This window comes from Stegastes partitus, unplaced genomic scaffold (genome assembly GCF_000690725.1).
Source record: "Stegastes partitus isolate 25-593 unplaced genomic scaffold, Stegastes_partitus-1.0.2 Scaffold1708, whole genome shotgun sequence".
NCBI classification, from domain to species: domain Eukaryota; kingdom Metazoa; phylum Chordata; class Actinopteri; family Pomacentridae; genus Stegastes; species Stegastes partitus.
The window spans coordinates 40,496-61,681 of record NW_007579439.1 but is presented as its reverse complement, the minus strand read 5'-3'; the positions used below and the strand labels follow the sequence as shown (position 1 = coordinate 61,681).

General features: G+C 38.6%; 1 protein-coding gene across 2 annotated transcripts in view; it reads left to right on the top strand.

Moving 5' to 3' along the window:
• The window catches only part of pam (peptidylglycine alpha-amidating monooxygenase), a 49,109-nt gene that overhangs the window by 5,963 nt on the left and 21,960 nt on the right, over positions 1-21,186 (top strand). Inside the window, exons 2-15 of one of the 2 annotated variants that reach the window (XM_008301762.1) lie at positions 5,231-5,373; positions 5,461-5,587; positions 6,734-6,854; positions 7,041-7,098; positions 8,869-8,956; positions 12,030-12,121; positions 14,218-14,301; positions 15,446-15,494; positions 15,687-15,754; positions 16,131-16,211; positions 16,298-16,374; positions 18,208-18,311; positions 19,527-19,720; positions 19,894-19,953. In XM_008301762.1, coding sequence (XP_008299984.1) covers positions 5,493-5,587; positions 6,734-6,854; positions 7,041-7,098; positions 8,869-8,956; positions 12,030-12,121; positions 14,218-14,301; positions 15,446-15,494; positions 15,687-15,754; positions 16,131-16,211; positions 16,298-16,374; positions 18,208-18,311; positions 19,527-19,720; positions 19,894-19,953 — 1,171 coding nt within the window. In that variant the 5' untranslated portion in view covers positions 5,231-5,373; positions 5,461-5,492. Of the gene's footprint in view, positions 1-5,230; positions 5,374-5,460; positions 5,588-6,733; positions 6,855-7,040; positions 7,099-8,868; positions 8,957-12,029; positions 12,122-14,217; positions 14,302-15,445; positions 15,495-15,686; positions 15,755-16,130; positions 16,212-16,297; positions 16,375-18,207; positions 18,312-19,526; positions 19,727-19,893; positions 19,954-21,186 lie in introns of both variants that reach the window. The other variant, XM_008301761.1, reaches the window with a different exon arrangement.

Sequence of the window (21,186 nt, the reverse complement as noted above, 5' to 3'; positions counted from 1 at the left end):
TAGTTGTACGCCACCCAGATGCATGTCTTACATAACATATTAAAATGTTTGTCAAATTACAGCTTTTAATGTGACTTAGGCAGATCTTAAGTATGTTACATGTAAGTCTGAATCTCACAATAATGTTGAGCAAGTGTCGCTGAATGTAATTTGAGATTTTACAGAAACCTTAGAAGACCTACTAACATCCTGTTTCGTGCCAACACACAGCTGTGTGTCAGTCTTGCCTTTGAATTTCATGCATGCCTGCCACATCCCACAGCAAAAGAAATATGTGTTTCTTTAAATTGAGAGTGATCTGGACATTTACGTACATGGCACAACAGTGGTAGCTTCATTGGTGCAGGTTCTGATGTTGAATAATGTTTTGCATTCTACATATCTGACAGATTCCAGGTTTATGTAGGGTCATTATGTACGTTTAAATAGATCGATAGTAACTTTGAGCTGACATGAAGCACAAAAAGAAAATCATTATTTTAAAAAATATATACACATGCGCATTAACTTCTACTGTAAAAGATAAAAATATGTAGAATAAGATATGATAGAACTGTTACAGTGCAAATAAATACAGACTGTGGGTAGTCATTGTGCAGCATGTTTGCAGTGGGGGAGTGTAATGACTTTCTGTGGCAGACTTGAAGAAGCCTCTGAGCCAGCCAGTTCCTTAGTGTCATTGGTTCTGATTCTTCTGGACCTAATAGATGGCTACGAAGAAAATTACACTTGTGACAACAGACAGGTGAAACATCTGTAACATTCTGCTGCAGGCATGGAAGGATCGTGATAGAAGAACTTGTTCATTGTAGTTATATTTAGACCAACTCCTGGAAACAGCTGCTCCTCTGGAACAGATGTCCACAAATGCTGTTGCACCTACTTTACAGTCTAGGATGTCTTTCTGTATCTACTGCCACTGCTTGAATGTGTTTATGCTAAAAACAAGGGAGTATCAGTGATGCAGTTAGTCACTTTAGTTTTAATGTTGTTGAAAGATGTGTAATTAGAGTCCTGCAGCATTGGCAATAGAGCTGCTCTTGATTAGCATCGACATCCGGTACCTAAGCATCACTGTAATCGGTTGTTTGTGCTATGTGCAAAAAACACAAACGATGAACAGAATTAACATTGCTTTACTTTCTGTTTCCTCTCTTCCACTTTTAACGTTACATAAACCATTAGAGGACTTTTTCTTTCACTGTAGTTTTACTGTGCATTATTAAGTTTTGATAAAGTAAACAATCAATGTGGAAAGCCAGCAAGAACCCCAAATCACTACATGTGCTTTGCTTTGAGCGCGTTGAAATGGAATTTCTCACTGAAAGATGATGCTCTGACATTTCAGACTGAATTTATGAACACAGTCATAGGCAAACAATCATCTGGCTAATGGCTTTAATAGGTAGCCTGTGCTTATGCAACTGAAATCCATTTGTGGGCTGGACTGCTTGCATTGATAACAGCTAGGACAGTGAAAAATGCCCTCAGAGCTGGGCAGTTGAAAACTATTTTTCTCTACTTGTATATGATGAACTGTGGTTGGATGTTTTGATAGACTGGTTGTATTTTCATGCTTACATGGTAAACACTTATCGCACTTGTGGTAACCATCATTGTCAGCGTTGGCTCTAGTGAAGAGTAGCCACTCTTCAGAACCTTTTGTTGTTTCTGTTATTGTTTCTAAGAGCAATATCTGTGTGTGCTGTATGGTGTTGCAACAAGATGTTGCGAAAGCTGTGTGCATGTTTTCACTGTACACTGCTCAGCCCAATGCTAAACAGGAACCGGTGGTGGATGAAGAAATAAAGTCACCCCTGAGATAAGAAGCATTAATGACGATCTTTTAGTTGCAGGCCCAGAAGGGCATTTTCCTCCCTACATTTCCTAGTTCTCAGGAAACTCAGGAAACATACTTGCACACAGTGAACAGACAAATTGCACAGTGTTGTTGTTGTTGTTGCACGCTACAGTCAAACAATTACTGGAATGTGTCCAGCCAGGCAATGGGATGACCTTCACTGATCTGAAGGATGCTTATGTCCATGTTCCCATCCTGCCACTGCACAGGAAGTATTCACAATTTCAAACAACTATCATCTCCCATTCAGATGTCCGGTATAGTTGGAGCTTATTCTTTTAATAAGTAAGCCCTAGAGTGTTTATTTATTTATTTTACCCAGTCTTGGTATTAAAAAAACTGTGCTGAATGCAATAGTGTGATTATGCCCCACAATTTTGGAGATCCTAGTGTCTTAAATTACTTGATCATTGCGACTTTCAATTTCTTCACCAATTTAGGGTTTTTGGAAAGGAACATGACTAAGATGTCGGTGTTCTCTGTTAATGTCGTGTTAGTCTTGGCTGTCTTGTGTCAACAATAATCTGTGAGGTGGTGAATGCTCGTTCAGAAGCACAGCTGAATGCAGCAACATCCAGGTACTTGTAGGCAAACTCAGACAACTGAAGTAATGTTGTGTGCCTATAAATAGTTCTAACCCCCCTTGGAAGTTTGTACCATTTATTACTTTTCAACATTGGATCATGATTGCATACTTTTTTGACAAGAATTGACGAAGAATTTACATTTTAATGTAAAAGTGAAACCGATTACTAAACAGTAATGTCTCTTAATTATAAATATAAAACCTGAACTAAGTGCAAAGGTATTCACCCCTTTCAAGTCAGTATTAGATTCATCATATCAGTAGTAGATTCACCACTTACCAAGTTACAGCATTGAACCTGTGAAGGTAGGTCTCAGTCGGCCTTGCACATCTGGACACTGCAGTTTTACCCCAGTCTTTTCACAACTGCTCAAGCTGTCAGATGGCATGGGGATTGTGAATGAACAACCTTTTTTCAATTCCAGCTACAAATTCTAAATTAGATTGAGGTCTGGGCTCTGACTCGTCCACTCCACAACTTGTTGTCTTTAAAGCAACACGGTTCAAGGCTCATGGCGTGGATGTGTTTGTGTTTATCTGCAGTGTTTGGTGTTAGCCAAACATAGCATCTAGTCTGAAGGCCGAAAGCTTGATTTGTGTCCTCTGCCAGAACTGCACACACAGCTTTCTACTGCTGCTGTTAGAATATTTCCACCATAATTGTGTGAAGCATTCAAATAAGTGGGTTCCTCATGTATGAGTTCATGTTCAAGTATACGGTGACATGAAAGGTTTGGTAATCTGGTAATGGCAGATTTGGTTTAACGAAGCCTGCAGTGTTACAGATACTCTGTCCATTCTGATGGCTTTGTCAACTGTATGAAGTGTGGCCAAAACCCTGGATCCATGTGTAGTCATGTTTTAGAGCTTTTTCAATGCTGTTAGCATTGTCTGTGTGTGTGTGCCATTCATGAGATCTGAAACTTCCATTCCTTTTTAGTTTTCTTTGTAAAGACCTACAGATTATCAGCAGTGTGTTCTGTATTGAGGCCACCGGCTTTGCACTGTATATCGACACAAGAAAAGTGTCGTAATACTTTGCAGTTAAAAACGCACTGTGTTTTAATAATATTGGCACTTTCATTGATCTGCAGCGTTTTCTAAGAGCAACACTTCTGATCAATAATGATAATGTGCAATAGTGGGGCAGTGTGTGTGTGTGTGTGTGTGTTTGCAGCTCTGCTTCTACTCCCTGCAGACAGAGTGGGCGTGCCCTCTTTTCCTCTGCAGCAGCTTTCACAACCCCAAGTCATGGCTGTAAGTCCAAATCGCCACAGCTTGTTGATAAGGGACACAGACAAGGTGGAAGGAAGAATTATTTTACTTACGTAGCCGTCAGTGTGGTAGAGCCCACAGACACCATACAGATGCCGACAAAAGATGTTCAATGCAGACCAAGTGAGCCATCTCATCCAAAATAGAGAGGCATCTTACATACACTAGCTGGTTATGCACTAATGCACCTTCTTTTTTTTTCTTTTTCTTTTTCTTTTTTTTTTTTAAATTTGCCTTTTATAAAGAAATGTGATGGCACATGTGGGCATTGGTGGTAAGTTGCAGTCAGTGTGTTTGTAAAAGAGGCCTATGGCAAGACTGTAGGCAGTTTTTGTTAAGTGGTTTATCCAAATCTGTGTCAAATCCAGTGAACGTGACACCAACTTGCAGCAAATAAATAAATAAATAATGAACTTAACCTTTTTACAGCTATTTTGTATTTTTCAGTTACAGATATCGGGATGTATCGTTATGTGATGTCCTGCAATACATCGATTATCGCAGTATCGTGATAGTATTGGTATCGTGAGCCATGTATTGCGTATCATATCGTATCGTATCGTGAGGTACCCTGTGATTCTCATCCCTATTTAAAAGTACAGTTGTTAACAAAGGTTTACATACACTAGTACAACCATGTCTGTCATGGCAGTCCTTACCAGTCACTTTTATAACTCTGAATTTTCTATGATGAAATGATGCCTTTTTTCCCACACAGTCATGCATTTTGGTTCTTTCATAGACTAATTACAGGTTGTCTGGAAATATGGAAAAATCTGATGCAATCTGTAACAATTGTAAGACCATGGCTTATGCTCAGAGACATATAAATCAGAGACATGGTTTCTCATTCAGTAAGTTGCTCTGTTTCTGAGTTTGTCCATACTATAACATGCTATAACTGGAGTTAAGTCCAGTAATTACTTTTTCTATGTATTTTCAGATATAACAAAATTGCATAAATACGGAGGTATTACATCTGTTTGTTTCTGTCCTCTCTGTTCTCACATGTACTGTATTTTAATATAGCTGAATTCCCAAAATTCTTTTGTAATTTACATATTTTTCTGTTTTTACTGACAGCAGAACAAGTGTGAAATAGTGAATGAAGGGCGGCTCATTAAAACTTCATGTTAACCAGCAGTCACTGCAAACCTGCTGCTCTGCACTGCCAAAATCCTAATTTTGTCAAATGATGTGGTGTGACAAAAGTTGAAGACTCCTGCTGTGCAGTTAATTCAGCTGTATTTTTATGCTTGTATAATGTTCACTGTGTCCATGCTGCACTGTTCATGGTGCAGACCTAACTGCTGTTACATTGTTAGGAGGGCTGGTGGAATCAAAGAGTCTGGTGACCATCAAGATAAAAGAGAATGACTTTCTTCATCACATGTAAATAGAGAAGTAAAATGTGCTGACTGTGTTACGATGTGTCTAATCTCTGCTCTGCATCTGTGTTTCTTGTCACATCACTTTGACAGTCAGTTAACACATATGCTTTTTTTCAGGCGGTGTCTCCAGAGAGACCTTTGAAGCAGGAACCAGGGGTAAATGACAATCCAACATGCTGAAGGAGTGACGCCTCTACTGGGATATACTTACATCTTCCCTGGCATCTTTACTTCTCAACCAAGCTCAGAGGAAACAACAGGTGTGACAGCCACTCTACTGTGCACTTTATTTACCAATTATATATAGTAAAAATGTAGTGCTAACAGCCTCTCTTTCACTTTGGCAGCCCAGCAGCTAATTACGCTGTAATAACCAGGCATGATGAGGATCCCTGTGTTCTGTGTAGTGGTGCTAGCATTCTTCTGTCACAGCGACAGCCTGGAAATACAACCCTCCCTGTACGGATCTACACGGTAAGAAGAAAAGCTCTTTTTTTTGTCTTGAATAAAATACACTGGTGATACATTCAGGGCTCCAGGCTAACTTTTTCATTGGTAGCACCACATAGTTTGATCACACCTCCTCACCCCCTGTTCTTGGTAGAGCATGATGTTAATTGACCCTCCATTGTGATGAATAATTTGCATACCCTAGTTTTGCATTGATTAAAAGATTGACAGTGACTTGATATATACAAAATATTTAATCTGAAAAAATAGACTTTTTTTGTCAAGGGTCTTTACCTCGAGGTTGTTTGATATCACACCCATAAACTGGGCACGAGCTAAACTTTTCACTTGCTGAACATCTGCTTATCGATAGACACTACAATTTACCATTTTTTGCTAAACGTCTGATGTGCAGTAGATGTTGCTAGGCCGCTGCAGTTCACTCAGGCAGGTTTGTGACCAGAAATTACTTTGAATAGAGTGACAAAAGGCATTTAAATATCACATCAAAATTTAATTAAAATCAAAGGTTGCTGTGCACATGGGCTACTTTCTAAGTGCTGGATTTTCTACAAGCAGACCACATTCAAATGTAAATTCTGCAATCATGTTGATATAATTGTGGAAAGTCAAAAATGATTGATTTTCATTTAATTTTGCAGACCTGTGCTCACCATTCTATGCTTCTTTTCCGAAGCCCTCCGTATTAATTGAGACAATTCCCAGTCAACTTACCTCACTACAGATAGACTCTAGTCAGGTTCTAGATGCATAACAAGGATTTTTAACGGGAACAGGATGCATCTGACCGGGGCCACAGTATGGATATGACTATTTTTTTTATAAATAAGAGAATTTTAATGAATTTACTAACAGTTCTAAAAACATGTTTTCACTTCATCATTAAAGGTTAAAATATATAGATTGATGGGGAAAAGCCCATTTTTAGCCAGTTAAAATTAAATCTACAACACAATAAAGTGAGCAAAAAAGGGAAGTGGTCTGAATAGGTTCTGAAGTGACTGTATATGAGTGGTGTATTGGTTGTTGTGATGAAACATAGCAAGACATATGAGTCCAGTACAAATTGTTATCTACTGTCAGTAGCTGAGTGTCTATTTCTATATCTATATCAGATGTTATAACAAGGTTTTTGTGTTACTCCCTAAGGTCTCAGGAAGCTATCTTGAATCCCAGCGACTGTTTATCCAGAACCAGGCAGCAGCCGGTCTTTACAAACTTTCACAACTTCTCTGTGGATTTAAGGATGCCGGGTGTTACCCCGACTGGGGTGAGTCTGTTTCTCTGATACATCACAGTTAGATTTGGAAACCTGTTAGACGAAGGAAAAAAAAAGACATCCTCTAGCAGAGCAAGACCCAACTAATCAAGTGGATTCTGCAGAGGAAGCACTGTATGATGACTAATCTGTATTATTCGGTAATTAATCTCATCATTGTGTTGTTTAATGTTTCAGTCGGACACTTACCTTTGCATGGCATATCCTGTTCCAACTAGTCGAGATGCATATATTGGTGAGTGTGTCTTCTGTAAAATAGTTTTAGTTCATGACAGCAGTCATTGGAATGTGCACAGACTTGATATTACGTTTTTCTGTGGGCTGATGTTGGTCAGCTGCAAGCTGCTGGATAAGATGTCTAAGTAAAAGTGGCAGGGAGAAGGGAGTAAAGGTAGCAGCAGCAGACGTCATGGTAGCAATTATAGCTGCACTAATAAAAACTTGTCTTTACATAGTCCATTAGTGTTTTTTTACCTAATATTCTAATTTTGTGAGCTGTACCTGTATCTGTGTGTCAGACACAAAACCTGACAGCATAGATGAGTTGACAAAATCGACCTTTTTCTTATGCTATCCATGTGTTGTTAACTGGAGCCATTTTGTTTTTTCTTCAATTGTACTTCTATAACCTAAAATACATTTTCAAATTTTATTTCATAATTACTAACTGAGATCATGTTAACGTAAAGGACGACACGGTGACGCGGTGGTTCGCACTGTCGTCTTACAGCTCGAAGGTCCTGGTTTTGAATCTCAGCCTGGGATAGACTCCAGCTCCCACATGACCCCACAGAGGATAAAGCAATGTATAGAATACGGATGATATTAATGTAAAGACAGTGAATCACTTTTTTTGAAGACATCCTAGATACATGTTTTTTTTTTTTCAAGGTGCATTACCTGTATTTTAACAAATTGTCTTGAGATGTTTATACAGTGCTTAACAAATGTTGTAGCCGACACATCGTTTTTATTAGTGAATAGACGTGACTTTTATCGACTTCCACCTATTTGATACTACTTTAAACGCTAATTTAGAAGACCAACAATTGCCACATAGACTAAGTCGCCCTTACCCGTACTGTGCATGAATGTTCTATTTGTAAAGTGGTAATTGCGCATTTAATGGTACAAAATCACAAGGTAAAGCATCCATAGTAAAATTGAAATCCCTGACTGGTGCTCTACAGCAGTGGTCCCCAACCACTGGGCTGTGGACCGGTACCGGACTGAGGGTCATTTGGTTCCGGGCCGCACAGAAAGAATAAAAACGTTTTATTGTTTTATTTTTATTTCCAGCGGAATCTGCAGGGTGTTTTATTTTGAAAAATGACTGTCTCGTCTCTCCGTCCCTTCCGTCTGTGCTTGTTTCTTGCGCTTGACCGTCAGTTTTCATGCCCTGCAGTCAAACGGAGCCGTCAGTCTACACAGGCTGTTTGCCTTCATGCCACGCTGCATTGTTGCAGTAATTCGATCAAAGGGAGCCCTGACAAACTGTTGACAGAGCATACATGAACATACTTTTCAGAGTTTTGATATTTCTGCATTTTTTTTAATATCCTTTTTAAAATTTATCTTTGTTGATCTTTTGAAGTATTGTAATATTTTGAAATTTATTTTAGGGGCGTTTCACGAGCTGTAAGCTGTATCATCAAAGTGAAAACAAATTAAGGATAGGCATATTTCAGTTTATGTATAATGAGTCTAGAATGTGTATAACTTTCACTTTTCACAATGTCTGATGAAAAATCTTGAACTTTTCCCACCATATTCTAATTATATGAGATGCACCTGTATTAAACATTGTCTCCCTTTCACTAGTCCGATTATGACATTGTTTGTCAACGCGCTGGTCTGTTTACACGCTTAAAGGCTGTAAAATGTGTTTAATTCCCCGTGAACTTTGCTGTTATCGGACCATGGGCCACATGGCGCAGGCCAGGATTTGTTTGTGGAGCCAAAGAGAATTTTGCTTTTTTTTAACCACAGTGCTTTTCCTCCTCAGTGGACTTCATACCACATGCCAGTATGGACACAGTTCATCACATGCTGTTGTTTGGCTGCCAGACCCCTGTGTCCACCAAAAGCTTCTGGTAATACCCAACTTTAAATATACAAAAATAAAGTGTTTTTTTAATCAGGTATAGTATGTACAGTTGAAACCAGAAGTTTACATACACTGTATAAAAAGACATAAAATCTTTTTTTTGCTCACTGTCTGACATTAAATCAGACTAAACTTTTCCTGTTTTAGGTCAGTCAGAATTTCCACAATTATTTCTATTTGCCAAACACCAGAATAATGAGAAAGAGAATTGTTTTGAGAATATTCTAATACTTTCTTCATAGTCAGAAGTTTACATACACTGAGATTACTATGCCTTCAAACTATTAGGTAAAGCCCAGATGATGATGTCATGGCTTTGGAAGCTTTTGATTGGTTAATTGACAACATTTGAGTTAATTGGAGGAACACCTGTGGATGTATTTTAAGGCGCACCTCAGACACACTGCTTCCTTTAGTGACTACATGGGAAAATCAACAGAAATCAGCCAAGATATCATGAAGAGAATTGTGGACCTCCACAAGTCTGGGTCATCCTTGGGAACAATTTCCAGATGCCTGAAGGTTCCACATTCATCTGTTCAAACAATTATATGCAAGTATAAACACCATGGGAATGTCCAGCCATCATAGCGCTCAGGAAGGAGACGGGTGCTGTGTCCCAGAGATTAAGTGTTTTGGTTGAAATGTGCGTATCAACCCAAGAACAAAAGTAAAAGACCTCGTGAAGATGCTGCTGAAGCTGGTCAGTGTGTCATTATCCACAGTGAAACGAGTCCTGTACCGGCTGAAAGGATACTCAGAGAGGAAGAAGCCATTACTCCAAAAGAAACATAAAAAAGCCAGATTACAGTTTGCAAATGCACACAAGGACAAAGACCTTAATTTCTGCAGACATGTCCTGTGGTCTGATGAAACTAAAGTTGAACTGTTTGGCCATAATGACCATTATTACATTTGGAGAAAAAAGGGGGAAGCTTGCAAGCCTGAGAACACCATCCCAACTGTGAAGTACGGGGGTGGCAGCATCATGTTGTGGGGGTGTTTTGTTGCAGGAGGTACTGGTGCACTTCACAAAATAGATGCATCATGAGGAAAGAACATTATGTGGAAATATTGGAGCAACATCTCAAGACATCATCCAGGAAGTTAAAGCTTTGGCGCAAATGGGTCGTCCAAATGGACAATGACCCTAAGCATACCACCAGATTAGTTACAAAGAAGCTTCAGGACAACAAAGTCAATGTTGTGGAGTGGCCATCGCAAAGCCCTCAACCATATCCTGTAAAAAATTTGTGGACAGAGCTGAAAAGACGTGTGTGAGCAAGGCAGCCAACAAACCTGACTCAGTTCCACCAGTTCTGTCAGGAGGAATGGGCCAGAATTCATCAAACTATTGTGAGAAGCTTGTGGAGGGAAACCCAAAACGTTTGACCCAAGTCATATAGTTTAAAAGCAATGCTCCCAAATACTGAGGAAATGAATGTAAACTTCTGACTTTGAAGAAAGTAGTACATAATTCTCTGTCTCATTATTCTGGTGTTTAGCAAATAGAAATAATTCTGGTAATTCTAACTGGAAAAGTTCAGTCTGATTTAATGTCAGACAGTGAGAAAAAACAAGGTTATGTGTCTTTTTATACAGTGTATATAAACTTCTGGTTTCAACTGTATACTTTGTAAAGACACAAGTAAGTACAGAGTTTTGGAGTTTTATGGTTAAAAAATGAAAATGTATAGGACGCACATGGAAAACAATTTTTTAAGGTTTGGTCATTATTCAAATTCTGGTCTATTCATATAAGGGCAAAGTGTGAAGAGCAGCACAACTCAAATCAAGGGTTGTGTTACAATGACTGTTCCATCACCATTACCTGTTTATTCTATTTAAATTAATTCATTGAAATTGTATTTATACAGCAACAAATCATAACCTACTAGGGCACTTTACATAGCCAGGTCAAGAGTTTGCAGTGTTATTGATATCCCCACTATGATCACAGCCCTATCCCGAGCATATCCTATAGGAGCTACGAGCAGGTTGCTTTTGATTGTTTAAAGTTGTGCCCTGAACACCAGCAGTAAACTGTTAGACCCGATTCTTTAGTTGGAAGCCCAAGAACAAACCGGAGAAATCTTTAGTTCTCAGATGTAGAATTTTTTTAGGTCACAAGTGAGGCAGCGCTGGGCTCCGAGTGACAGGGCTGTCATGAGAGCTCTATCAGAAGGAGGTCCGTTATCCGGAAATGGTTCACATTTATCTTCTTGGCCTGGTCCTGCCCTGCACAGAGGTTGGACTTGTGCGCAACCGAGTATAATTAGCCAGTTACTGTGACGTGAACAGGCTAACCACTGTTCATGTGGAAGTTCACTGAAATGTAAACAGAAACTGCTTGGATCGAATACAAAATGTTAGTGTGTGTGTGTGTGTGTGTGTGGTTCAAAAGCCGTGTATCTAAAGCAACTGATAGAAGAGGGGAGTTTAGACTGTCCTCCAGTTCTCACTGGCCATGTTATCTTCAAGGATGTTTATTGTGCTCAGTAGAAAAATGCAAAACAGAATTATAGACTCAGTGGAAAAATACAGATTTAGAATACATAATAGCTCGAAACATAATTAATTATAACAAAACACAAGCTGTCTTTGATATAGTCTGTGTAGATATACGATGATGACTGGAAGTCTTTATTGCTAAATGATAGTAATAGTATTTATACTGACTCACTCCTGTTGTTATGCACTTGTATAGCGATCGTGTGTTGTTGATTCCAGCCCATTCTGGTTTCCTTCAAAAGCGCAAAATTCTGTTTAAAAGCTGATTTAACTATTTATTACAACAATATCTATTGTATCACCATCCCCTGTGCTGTGCTACTCTACAAACCCAGTCTGGCTGTGGAACTACTCTGAATGTGACCGATAACCTAGTTACCCTTGATCTTGTACTTTTGGATAGCTTTTGTGCTGTCATACCACCACAGCAAATGGCTTAAGTGGGGACAGATGTTTGTGTTGATCTTTGTCTGCCATTGTGATTTACTGTGTGTTCCATCTGTTCATTCAACACAAAGTGATATGGATTATGTTGCTTCTTTCTCAAGGGATTGCGGCAGTGTACAAGGCACTTGTGAGGACGTAGCCTCCATTATGTATGCCTGGGCTCGGAATGCACCCCCAACTAAATTACCCAAAGGTATGTCTCTAATGGAATTGGTTCACAATTGCATAAAGTCATATTTAATCACTGACCTCTAGTTGTATTCAGCCACATAAAGAGTTTATTTAAAACTAGTGCAGCGCTCATTCAAAATGTTGCGGTTTGGAATGGACTGATAACCATATGATAATACATAACTGGCATAACCAGCATGGTGATAAAATAGTAGGACGGATGGCTGCCATTAAAGATGCCGTCCAAAACAACTTCCTATGCATGACTACATGGTAATAAGTTTGCGTGTTGTTTTTCCACGAGTTGACCTTAAGAAACTGAATTAGCTGTCAACGTCCCCAACGGCGAAGGCTGAGGACATCATTTAAAACATACTGTTGTTAATTCGTAACAGAAAACAACTTTTAGCGAAAGCATGAGAACCCCCTATCCAAACTGCTTCATACTCGACATGGCACTCCTTTCAGTTCCCAGCAGTACATCTGCCAAGTGTGAAGTAGTTCAGATGAACGGTTGTTGGCATAAGCACACAACAGATACACCAACTGACACACATGCACACAATCAGAGACTCCATATAGAGTTATACTAGTGCAGCCGGTTGCTCTGCCTCCAGTACTGCTGCTTCTAGCTTTCTCAATATCAGTGACCAAGCCCTCTTCAGAACAACTATTGACTTGACACAGACTGTGTAGTGTTACCATCCCATTACATTAAACTTGCCGACAACTTAAACAGCAACAAGCATAAACAAGACTGGCGCTCTTTGCATTGCCCTGAGTTCATGCAGTCTAGGGCTGCATCTAACAATCATTTTCTTTTATTGATATGATTGGGTTTTTTTTTCATTAGTCAATTAATTTAACAGATATCAATTCTAATAATTATCACTTATTATAAAGATTATTTAATTTTTTTGATAAATAACAAAAAATCTATATTTAATTAATCCTCTAATTTTCAGGTGTGGTATGCTGGTAATAATGTTAACAGACTTCATTTTTCAGATGCCTGATCAGAAAAACATTTCCAAAGACACAGACAGATTTAATGACTGTATTTCAAAGCAACCATTTTCCTGAACTGGATAATCAGTGTCTCTGCTAAAGTGCTTGACTGAAACTTCAAAATGATAATGACAAGGACTCACTGGGCTAATGTGCAGTTAGTTAGAATGTATTTTTGCATTAGGGTGGGAAATAAACAATATATGGACTGTCACAATAGGTTGTAACATTTGTTTATATCATTTTGTAACTCATACATGATCAAAAAAGTAAACATGAAATATCAAACGGGTGAATGACAATGTGAGGTGACATATGTTGTAATGCTACCATAACAGCAGTGAAGCAGACAAATTAAAAAAGCAAATCTGAAGTGATACTACTACCGGAATGCATTCTTCGTGTTGATAAGCCTGACAGCCTGTGTCAAACAGTAGACAGCACAGTGCTGCCTGTTGCCAAAGTCTTACCAAAGGGCTTTGGTATGCTTTCACTTCAGGTGCTTGTGCAGCAGTTGTCCTTGTGTGAACAACCACTTTCAGTTTGCAGTGCTTACAGACCTCCATATTGTTGGTCTCTGTCTAAAATATTCCCACACTTGAGAGGATTGTGAACACAACCGTTTGTGTAACAAACCAATACTGTAACCAATGACGTCATTATGTTGCTGAGTAGCCTCAAGCCCACAGTCATCACCTACTGGCTATGTTTGCCCTTTTTTGTTTTTTTTTTGTCATCTGAACGACTTTACGTTCAACACTGCACTTTGTTGGGTCCCCAGCAATACACCCACCAAGTGAGAAGTAGATCAGATGAACCACTGTTGAGAAAAGCGAAGGACAAACACACACACACGCACACACGCACACACACACTCAAAGATTTCTATATTTCCAGAAACATTACCCCTTAATATGTAGTCCGTAGATCCTCATGCTTACTTTTTTTAGAAGGACTTTTTGTTTTGTTTTTTAAATAAAGCAAAGTTAGTATTTTAAAATAGGTTTTAATGTACAGTAGCACATATTTCTATCATTTGTTCCTCTGGTGTTTCATCCTAATGTGGTTTTATATCTTTCCTAAACTGCTGTTTTTCTGTTTCATTGTCAGATGTTGGCTTTAAAGTTGGAAGAAACTCAGGAATGTCCTACTTTGTGCTGCAGATTCATTATGGAGATGTTGGTGCTTTCAGAGGTGAGTCCTAGCCTAAAGTAAAATACGGACATTTTAAAATCCTGGAGATAATTTTGCAATCAAACTCATCTTATTCATTGAAGGTCTGGAAAGATCCAGGAGTGTTTAATTCCACATACTATAGCATGGCTTTAAAAGCCACTGCTCTGACACAGATACACTCATAGACCCCATTAGAGACTTAAAATACTCCCTGAGATGATGTTTTAATGTGTGACTTTTCATTTGCTAAAAATATTTAGTTTTGGAGATATGGGTGTACAATTTGTTTGACTTGTCGTCTTATTTTGTGTCACTCCCTCAAATGACGGATTTGTTTCATCTCATGTGACTCAGTCAGATCAAAATACTAAAACACTGCTGTGGCAGCTTGTGGTCATTTGTGGTCTTTGAGTGCCTCTATCCTCTATTGATCCTTCATTTAACAGCATCATGGACTGTGTAGGAAAAGGAAAACATGATGAAACATAATGAGCATCTTGTGAATTCAGGTTCAAAACCAGCTTCTTACTGTACATGTGTTGAACAATACAAGCTCAATCAAATACCATTTGCAGTAGCTTTTTGCAGTCACACTCACAATTTCTCTAGGAATTGCCCATTCTAGTACAACTTGGCATTGGGTAGTGTAGAGTACTTTTGCATTGTTTGAGAAACGGCAAGTAGAAGACACTTCATAGATCTGCACATTCTAGAGAAAGCAACGTTTCATCAGAGCCATTTATGCAGGATGTGGTTATTTGAATGGGGAAAAAAATAAAAGTATGTAATTTTGATACATTGAGATGAGTTTTTAGGGTTTTAATGAGTGATCAGAGACATTAGTAATAAAAGAAATGGTCAGTAATTTATGCTATTATGTCATTTATTATTCCTTCAAATGTCCTTTGACTTTCCTTTTTTTTTTTTTTACATGTGCCATGATGATTGCCTGACTTATTTTCTGTTTACCACCTGTTAATATCACTTTCATTTAACTATATTGCTGTTGTACAGTCACCACGAAAACAACGATAGACTTCCCTGCAGAAATCAGAAGAAGACATACAGAGGAAGCAGAATTTGACTGAAGTGCCATTGTTTTACTGCTCATTCAGAGGAAAAGATAAATTTGGCAACTTTCTTTTACTTTTCTGTTTTGCAGACCATCATAAAGATTGCTCAGGACTTTCCTTAAGAATGACAACTAAACCGTGAGTATTTGCTTTAAAGAATCAACATTTGGGGTAAATCCCGAAACAAATAATATATAGTCTGAAATGTGCTGCTTGCACCTCTGGAGCACCAGTGTACACATTGATAACTTGACAAGAAGAAATATGAAGGAGGATTTCCAAGTTTTTAATCCTCCTTTCCTCAAACTCTTCTTTGTTCCCTCTTTAAAGGCAGCCATTCATTGCTGGCATATACCTGCTCATGTCAGTGGACACAGTTATTCTCCCGGGAAAAAAAGGTATGTTTGATGTATTTTAAGTTTAGACTTAACACAAAGATATTTAATTCCTCCCAAACCATGTCACTGTCATATATTCAGTCTACTATGACACAGTACGTGATGTAGCCAGTGTAGGTTGAACTTTATGTAGGTATATTTCTTTTCGTCAACATTAGACACTAATACATTTGCTTCCTTGACATTTTGTTACACAGACTTTACCACGAAAAAAAAATAGAAAAGATCAAATATACTCACAACTGATGTATAGCACACTTTTGTTCAAACTGTATGGGTTCACTCAGATTTATTGGAATGCATGAAATGATAAGAGGAGCAGGTGAGGGGTTATTTAGGAACAGCTGCTCTATCATCCTTTGTTTGTCTTTCTTAGTTACAAATGCGGATATCGCCTGTGACTACTCTTCATATCCCATCTACCCGTTTGCCTTCAGGACCCATACGCACCGCCTTGGTGAGTCATACCAGAGAATTTCATGTTTGTTTCAGATTGATGTTGATCGATATCAGTAATAGACCGGATGAGTGTTTATTTCACAGGTAAAGTAGTCAGTGGCTACAGAATCCGTGATGGAAAGTGGAGCCTGATTGGGAGACAGTCCCCTCAGCTACCACAGGTATGTAATCAAATCAGAAGACAACTTTTTCATGGCCTTTGTCCTCTGTCATATCTTTTTCTCCTCTTCTCCTGTGTGCTTCTTTACTGTCAAATGTGCAAATGCTCACCAAATTTTATTTTCACCATTAAAATGTCACATTTTATATAATGCACCACTGCTTGCTGTTGCCTGGGACCTTCCATACAGAAACACAGCCTTGTCTCACAGTTGCACCATATTGACACTATAAGTATAACGTGAGCAGCATGTTAGCAAAACAGCCACAGCTTCAGTCCCTACCTATTATTCAGTCAGGAATAGTGTTGAGTGTTGGTCAACTGCACTTTGGCAGCACTCAGAGACCAACACGAATCACTGTAGCTATTAGACTGGATCCGTAGAAAGAGCATATATGACTAGTAAACATGAGGCGTTGCAGGTCTATGCATAGAGTTATTCTTTATATATCAGCTCCACTCCAAGTTGTCACTCTCATGACAGTTGTCTGAATGGAGCAGTTGATGATTTAATGCAACTCAACACATTAGAATGTTGTGGAAAAAGGTACAAATTTTCCATCAATTAGTTAAGAAAGTAAAAATGTAATATATTTGAGGCTCATTACGCAGAAAAGTAAGTGTTTTGAACATTTTTCTATTTTAATTTTGATAGTTATGGCCTACAGCTGAAAACAAAAAATAAAAATATACCTTTAAATATTTGAATAATTCATTTTAAGTTCAAGTAAATTGGTCAGAAGAACACAGCCCTGAGAGGATCTTCTAGAAAAGTCAATTCAAGGACTTTAGAGAACTTCACACAGAGTGGACTAATGCTGGTGTCAGTGCATTCTTAATATCGAGCCAATCCTGAACCAGAGACATCAATAGCGTCTTATCTGGCCGAAGAAGAAAAAAGCTGGACTTTTGATCAGTGTTCCAAAGTTTTCTTTTCAGATGACAGTAAGTTTTGCATTTAATTTGGAAATAGATTCTGAAGGAAAAGTGAAGAAGAACAGAAAGTTTTATCAAGTCCAAAGTCAACACAGCTGTCTGCTAGGGGATTTTAGAGCACTTCATGCTTCCCTCTACTTTCCTTTTCCAGCAGAACTTAGCACCTGCCCACAGAGCCAAAAGTGCTACCAAATTATTTTTATGACCATGATATTACTGTGCTTGATTGGCCAGCCAACTCACCTGACCTGAACCCCATAGAGAATCTAAGGGGCATTGTCAAGAGGAAGATAAGAAACACCCGATTCAAAAATACAAACGAGCTGAAGGCTGCTATCGAAGCAGCCTGGGCTTCAGTAACACCTCAACAGGGCCACAGGCTGTTTGCCTTCATCAAGGATTCAGATATCTCACTTTACATGTAATGAATATAGTATACTATAGTATAGTATACTATATGAAAGTTTACCTTTTTGAATTAAATTCTGATGATATTCAAATTTGCTGAGATGCAGTAACACAGTTATTCAAGTAGTCTGTGGACAGAACATTAAAACACAGTACAGAACAGTTCATATTTTAGTGGGATTAGTCTGTGAGTAAACCAGTAACCACTCTGTGGGATTCTAAACCTCTTATACTGCCAATATGTGACAACAGAAACACATGACTTACAACTACAGGGGCCCATATCAGCATGTCTCTATTCATCTAAATACACTTCTCAAATATATTCCCAGATCTTTACTAATGTATCAAATACCAGCTCAGATGTACAGAGTACTCTGTATTGTGACTAATACATCCAAATTCAACTGAGAATATATATTGATCACAACAGTTATTCCATTTGAAGTGATTTGCTCATTGCTCACCAGTGAATTTGATTTCTCTGCAGGCTTTCTATCCAGCTAACAAAGACGTGGATGTGAAGTATGGTGACACCGTTGCGGCCAGATGTATGTTTACTGGAGAGGGTAGAACCTCCAAAACTTACATAGGGTGAGTGAGTGAGCTCATCAGCTTTTACTTGTTGACACTGCATTTGTGATTAGCTATAATTCAGAAGTGACTTTTAATTTTCTATTTATACTAGTTATATGAGTTGATACTAGGTTCTACTTAGACAGCTTGAATAATAGATGAACTCTTGTTTGCACTTGTGTTTGTATTGAGTACAGCTTACAGGCATGTATCCAAAGCCCCTTTCAGACATGAACTTGTTTTATTAACCTGACAGCAACTGAACGCATCAACTTGATATCTGAATGTGTACACTGGACACGTTTCTGAAGAAGTCGCGCTGGCAATTTTACAAGGTTGAACCTGGTAGCATTTCCATATCACTTTCACCATGGCACAAGTCTGAACTGAGCTGTCACATTAACAGATAGATAAGTGTTTTAGGGCAGGATTTCAGCGCCAATATTTGCCCTAAATTGTAGATTACTCTGCATGAAGCAGTGAGGAATGGACAAGTGACCTACGTTTAAAGGATAAAAATGCCATCACTTTAACTGATTGACGAAGCCAGCCATGTTCCATATCCCATGTCTGAAAGGGGCTACAGATGAGACAGGCATTATGGTTTTCTTCCAGTAATGGTGTGTTCTCTGCCACACCTCGTGTTTCTTTGTTCTTGCTGTCCAGCTGTATGAGTCTTGAGAGCAATTGCAAAGTTAAGAGTTTAAATTAGTTTTTACATTTTCATTTACTACTTTATTTGGCATGTTTGTACATTCAAATAGGGTACAAGCCCAGCTGCAAAAGGTCAAAGATAAGTTCTAGAAAAATGGCCTCATCACTTCATTCTCCATTTATTTGATGTCCATTGTCTTCACATTAGTAGGACCTGATATGTTTATCGTGAAAAATGACATGACAGATCACTCACCAGGATTTCAAGTAGATTTTATTGGTTAGAGTGATGCAGAGCAGAACTGGAATCTGCTGTAACACAGAACAAAAGGACCAGCTGGGATTACAAGGAGTTCAGTCTACGAGAGTGTGTATTGTGTGTATATAAGAACTGTATTGTATTTAATAGGCATGTCATTTACCTGTTTACAATAAACTTTCAGTGAATATCACCATGGCACTGTATACGGGGAAGTTTTAAGAAGGTGTTACAGCTATAGGGCTGCTCTTCATTGTTTACATAAACATCATGTGATACAGTGACTAAGGATTCATCCCAAGGTATTTTTTTGTCTGCAGGGGTACCTCTGATGATGAAATGTGCAACTTCTACATAATGTATTATATGGATAGCAAATATGCTATTCCCTACATGAACTGCATGGAGACTGGCTCCAAAGAGCTGTTTGAGCATATTCCAGCCGAGGCCAATGTACCCATCACAGCCAGTCCTGATCAAATGAACTCTATGATGCACATGGGCCACTCGACAGGTACAGGTGAGGCATGCCTCTCGTACAAAATTTGTTATTTTTTGTTGGATAAAACTTAAATGTGTGATAATGTTAGATTTGCACTTTCTTGTTTTGCTTCATTTGGTTTACATAATCGTAGGTTTTCAAGAATGTAAAATTTCTTCCAAGTAAACTTTGGGTTTCCCCTACAGATGATCGAGATCACGGATCGATGTTGGATGGAAACAAAGCAGACAAGATTCTGGATCCGGGTAAGTTCAAGAACAGCAACTTTAATGACCTACACTGGGCTGCAAAAGTAGTCCTCCTGGACCTTAAAGTAACCAGACAGCTTCAGACTCATCGTACAATGGACACATTCTTTCTCATTTTTCTACACACAATACTTCACAATGACGGAGCAAAAGCAGCGTTCTTGGAGTGCTGTCTAAATTTATTGGGAAAGATCCCATTCACATCAGTATTAACACCTTTCACTTAGTGCTCGGTTAAAGCACTTTTGGCAGCAATGGCAGCCTCAAGCTTCATTTGGAATGATCTTACAAGCTTGGCACACCTTTCTCTTGGAGGTCCTCCTCTTCTTCTTGGTAGAATGGTTCAAGCTCAGCCAGATTAGATGGAGACTGTTAGTGCACAGCCATTTTTTAGGTCTGTCCCGTGATGCTCTGTTAGGTTCAGACACTGGTAGGGCCTTTCTAGGACTTTCCAGAAAATCAACCCTAAGTAACATTTAGATTTGCTGTGGAGCCACAGTGTAGAAATGGACAGAACTGTTTTAGATACTGTTCTGTACTGTGATGAATACATGTTCTGAGAGGAGACATACTACTAGGGTATTGGAGAAAAAAAATCTACCAGTAGGAAAGAGAAATTAAGGCTTTTTGATAAAACTTCATCTCATCAGGTTACAGTAGAGCCGCTCACTGAGCTCTGTTACTGGGTATGGAGTCTTACTTTAAAAATAAAACCAAACATACAGATGGTTTGTGCTTTTAAATTTAAATCTTTCAGTTTGATTTGGCTGCTACTGGTAAATGATACTATTAAATAATAATCTGTTCATGTTTATCCATTGTACTGTAACACTTAAATCTGCTGAAGTGGCAACATGGCAACAGTCTACAAGCAATTAACTTACAGTTCAGGCAGCTGCTGCCCATTTAAGTGTTGACAAAAGAGAAGTATGAATGTCTATTCATGGTGCTTATGCACTTGCATAATTTCAACCAAACAGATTACTACATATACAAAACTCAAACCCTGGTGTGGTCTAACAGGTATAAAAACTTGCTGTATAAAAACAGTTCTTGTTGAGAAAAATCAGACTGATAGGCTCTATTATCTTTGTTTGCCTGAATGTCAACACATCAATATCAGAGAAAGGATGCAGCCTTTTCACTACATAAGCTGCGACTTTTCTGTGGCACTCCTGAACTTTTTCTGCTGACTTGAGAGCACAGTACACTTGTTGATTTGTATGCTGT